General features: G+C 36.7%; 1 protein-coding gene across 1 annotated transcript in view; it reads left to right on the top strand.

The window, feature by feature from the left end:
* The first annotated feature begins 899 nt into the window (after positions 1 to 899).
* NEK2 (NIMA related kinase 2) overlaps positions 900 to 4688 on the top strand; it is a 20712-nt gene continuing 16923 nt past the window's right edge. The window contains exons 1-2 of the mRNA XM_070734483.1: positions 900 to 1152; positions 4504 to 4688. The exon at positions 4504 to 4688 is cut by the window's right edge and continues 33 nt beyond it. Of these exons, the coding sequence (XP_070590584.1) occupies positions 1057 to 1152; positions 4504 to 4688 (281 nt within the window). The 5' untranslated portion in view covers positions 900 to 1056. The remainder of the gene's footprint in view (positions 1153 to 4503) is intronic.

The following is a 4688-nucleotide window of genomic DNA, read 5'->3' on the forward strand; positions in this document are numbered from 1 at the left end:
GTCTAATTATTTTTTGGTGGGATTATCTTTATGGACTTTATTTTATGGAACATTACACATGTCCAGGAAAACTTCATTCCAAGAGTAGTTGATGAAAAATATAAGTATTTGTAAAGTTTATTTCCGAACACACGTATCAAAGATTAGGCTGTTTATTAAAGGTTAGTTGCTTACAATCCAATCCAATCTTATTTTATTTTATATTTTAAAATGTTTTTTTTTTAAAAAATTATTTATTTATTTATTTAGTCAAGTACGTATTTGATAATACTGTATATGTAAGTATAACATTATTTGAGTACATAAGATGGGTACAAATAAAAGGGAACATTTGGACGACTAAGCATGCTGGTGAGCTTATGCACAGATGAGGTCAACAGTAAGTCTCAGGATAAAGTTTAGTTAGTTTATTAATTTATTAATAAATAAATTTATTATTAATTTATTTTTAATTATTGATCATTATTATTATCATATTTTCATTATTGTTCTTTAACATTTATTTATTTATTATTAATCAACAAATTAATCAATTTATTATTAATCAATACATTAATTAATACGCTTATTTTTTTTCATACACTTAATTTACAAAAGAGAACAAACTAACCTTTTTGTCCGGGTAACCGTTATAGGGCAAATGATTAGGAAATAGAAGGTATTGAAATAAGGAAATGAAAGCGGCGATAAGTTTGTTTGAAATTAAAAAAAACAACACCTGAGGATGCTTTTCGGAAGGCAGACCGCCATCCAAAGCATCAAGTTATGATAGGGGCGTGGCTTGGACAGCCAATCCGGACGATCTCTGGCCGCTTCTCGCGCCGCCCTGAACCGCCACCAATTGTGGTCGCCTAGCAACAGCCGAAGCAACCGTTGCGCCGCGCGTCCAGCAACGTAGTCACAAGGGAGCCAATCGAAAATCGGAGGGCGCGGCTTCGCCGGAGCCTCGACGCCAGGCCAATCAGCGACAGGCGCGGCGCGTTTTAAACAACTTCCGTGGCGAAACGGCGTGACTACTGTTTTAGGGGGTCCCGTTGAATATCGAAGGAGGCGAGGATGCCGAGCCGCCCCGAGGATTACGAAGTGCTCTTCACTATCGGCGCCGGTTCGTACGGCAGATGCCAGAAAGTGCGGCGGAAGGCGGACGGCAAGGTGAGCGGAGGTACCTCCGTCGGGTAACAACGGTGCCCCTGGCACTTGGCGTTGCTTGATCGGATACACCTAAACTCCGCGGAGCCGTCTCTTCCGCCCCGCCTGCGCGGAGATCCCGAGGGCTGGTTGGCTGTTATCCATCAAGTCTGAAGAATTATGGAGAATGGGGGGCGGTGCACTTGTTGCTACCTTAGCCAAGATCTTCTAGTCCAGGGGTCTCCAACCTCGGCCGCTTTAAGACTTGTGGACTTCAACTCCCAGAATTCCTCAGCCAGCTGCCTGAGGAATTCTGGGAGTTGAAGTCCACAAGTCTTAAAGCGGCCGAGGTTGGAGACTAGTCCATGTTGCAAAATTGCACCATATGCGAAACCATACGTTATTACCAGTTTATTATTAGCGTTAATTAATATGTTTACACAGTATTCTAAGCTAAAATGTAGTTTGTTTGTGATTCAAGGCGTTACACGAACAGCCACTGGGGGGAGAGTTTAGGGCAGCCAGAAAAAACCACCTGACTAGTCCTATGTAGTTCCTCATGTTTTAGTTGCTCTCCTCCTAGAAGCCTTGGAGCTCGCGAAGTGAATCCATTTTGAAGTTGGCCTTGGACAAAAATAAAGACCAGCTCGAAAAATTTCCCCAAAAAGTGAATTTGGTTAATTTTTTAAAAAAATATTTATTTATTTTATTTATTTATCAAACTTGTGGGATAGTAGTAATTTGTATAAACCTAAATTAAAAGTAACAATAAAAGGGGACAGTAGGACAGGGACAGTAGACAGAATGGTGTGCTTATGCACACCCCTTACAGACCTCTTAGAAACGGAGAGGTGTTACTAATTAATAACCTTTATTTATTTAATTAATTAATTAATTAATTAATTAATTAGATTTGTATGCCGCCCCTCTCCGGAGACTCGGAGCGGCTCACAACAATAATAAAGTGTACAAATCCAATACTTAAAAAATAATTAAAACCCTTGTCATTAAAATAGTCACACAACCCAATCAAACCATACATAAATCGTAAAAGCTAAGGGGTATATCAATTTCCCCATGCCTGGTGACCTAGGTGGATTTTCAATAATTTACGAAAGGCAAGGAGTGTGGGGGCAGTTCTAATCTCTGGGGGAATTGATTCCAGAGGGCCGGGGCCGCCACAGAAAAGGCTCTTCCCCTGGGTCCCGCCAGATGACATTGCTTAGTCGAGAGGGCCGGTGCCGCCACAGAGAAGACTCTTCCCCCGGGTCCTGTCAGGCAGCATTGCTTAGTCGATGGGACCTGGAGAAGGCAATGTATAGGTAAGGTAGGTGTAAGGTAGATAAACCAACATGTATCCTGGCTTAGAACGATTTTAGTCTGGGATACATATTGCCAAGTGCTAAAGCCTCATGCACTTCCAGAAACTGTCCTTAAATGTACATGTGGAGTTCCTTTGATAATTACAATTAAATTGGAATATTTTTGATATTTTAATTAAGTGTGCTAAGAAAATATTTTCTATATTAGTCTGATCATAATTAAAAATTGGAATCACAGCGTTTTATATAATAGGGATATGCTCTTGTGACTAGCAAGGTTTGCCTTAGTAATTCTGCAATAAGCACATATTAAAGCAAAATAAATCTGATGGTCTTCCAGAAGATACTGAATCTGTAATTTGTATTTAAAATTTTTACAATCTAGATGTTGACCTATAATGTTGTACCATCTCTCGAATGTGAGTTGGGCAGCCATATAAATCTATCTAGTAAATCTATTTACTGCAATTGTTTCAATTGGCAACCATTGCCCTGAAAAGGTAATCTTTTACCTAAGCAGAGAAACAGAGTGGCCAAAGGCAGATAAAAAAGCAAAGGGAGCAGGAAAGTTTTCTGATTTCCTGCTGGCTTTTCCATTGAGCATCCTGGTAGGAGCATTGGAAATAGAAGATTATGTGATTGCAGCAGTAGCCAACAATGTTGAGGCAGCCACAACTTCCCCAAATTTCATTCCTTTGGGAGTCATGGGGTCTGGATTTAAAATTAGATTAATTGAGGTACATTGGTTCAAAAATTGATACCCTATGGTACACTGTTTTGCCAAGTTAAAGATAACGACAGTAAGAGTTTTAATAGTATAAAGTCTTTGGAGAGGGGCGGCATACAAGTCCAAATAATAAATAAATAAATAAATAAATAAATAAATAAATAAATAAATAAATAAATAAATAAATAAATAAATAAATAAATAAATAAATAAATAAATAAATAAATAAATAAATAAAGATACTGTTGAGGAGTCATTGCCATGTGAGGATTTTATAGAATGTTAGTTTTATGGAATATTTGAATGGTTTTGGTTATTTATAAAGCAGTAAATCTGGGGAAATCAACAATACAGACATATAATAAAATAAATCTTGGGATCATGTTTTAAAAGGTGATACAATCTACCTGATGCTTTTAGGAATAGGATGACTTTTACAGTCTTCCTAAAAAGTTAATAGTGTAGTTATGGATATTATACAACTGTTTACTTAAAAGCTTAATTTTATTTGTGAATTTTTACCAACCGCCTTTTAATGCCCCCCCCCTCCAGTTATTCAATGTAATATTTGAGGATAGGTCTGTTAAAGTCTCTTTGTTCTTTGATAGAAAGTATCTACTTGGTTAGTGAAAGTGAGCAGATTGAAAACCCTCAAAAATGTATTGGTTCTTGGGATTATCCCAAGTTGTTCCGAAAACATGTTTTGTGGATATACTTTAAGAAATGTTGCTATGAACAGTCAGTCCTTTGGGATAGTTTGTTTCTACTTGAATGTTTATTGCACAAACCAGATTAGGATGTTTGTGACTAGTTTAGATAATTCTATGTTTTCAAATCCTTACTAAGGTTTTTGTTCTTAATTGCATAGTTTCCATGGGATATAGTGTCTTTGGGCGTTATGTGAATTTCGTTGTATGAGTATACTGTGTATATATGTACAATGACAATAATAAAGTAATTTATAATCTATAATTTATATGCTTCTCCTTGTGGATTATTATGACAAAAAGTGTTATTCTTTATTATTTCTGATGGAACTGACAGAATTTACAGCCTCCTGCCAGAGGCAGTATATTCCCATATTTAACAAGGCAAGGCTCTTCATGAGGAAAAAGTCTGAACTGTACTTTTAAAATGCAGGCATATCTTGATATTATAAAAATGGAGGGCTAAGATGTTTGTTGCAAGATTGGCATGAGATACAGTTTCCTAATTCTTGTCTTATTATTTTTTAGTTCATTGGACTTCATTCCAAATGATTGTGCTATTTAATCATTTTATTATATATATTCATAGTTTAGAAGTGGTTTATCTGTCTTCTTTCAGGTTTTAGTCTGGAAAGAGCTGGACTATGGATCTATGACAGAATCTGAAAAACAAATGCTTGTTTCTGAAGTGAACTTACTCCGTGAACTGAAACATCCAAATATTGTTCATTATTATGATCGTATAATTGACAGGACACATACAACACTTTATATTGTGATGGAATATTGTGAAGGTGGAGACTT

This window comes from Erythrolamprus reginae, chromosome 1, assembly GCF_031021105.1.
Source record: "Erythrolamprus reginae isolate rEryReg1 chromosome 1, rEryReg1.hap1, whole genome shotgun sequence".
Lineage (NCBI taxonomy): Eukaryota > Metazoa > Chordata > Lepidosauria > Squamata > Dipsadidae > Erythrolamprus > Erythrolamprus reginae.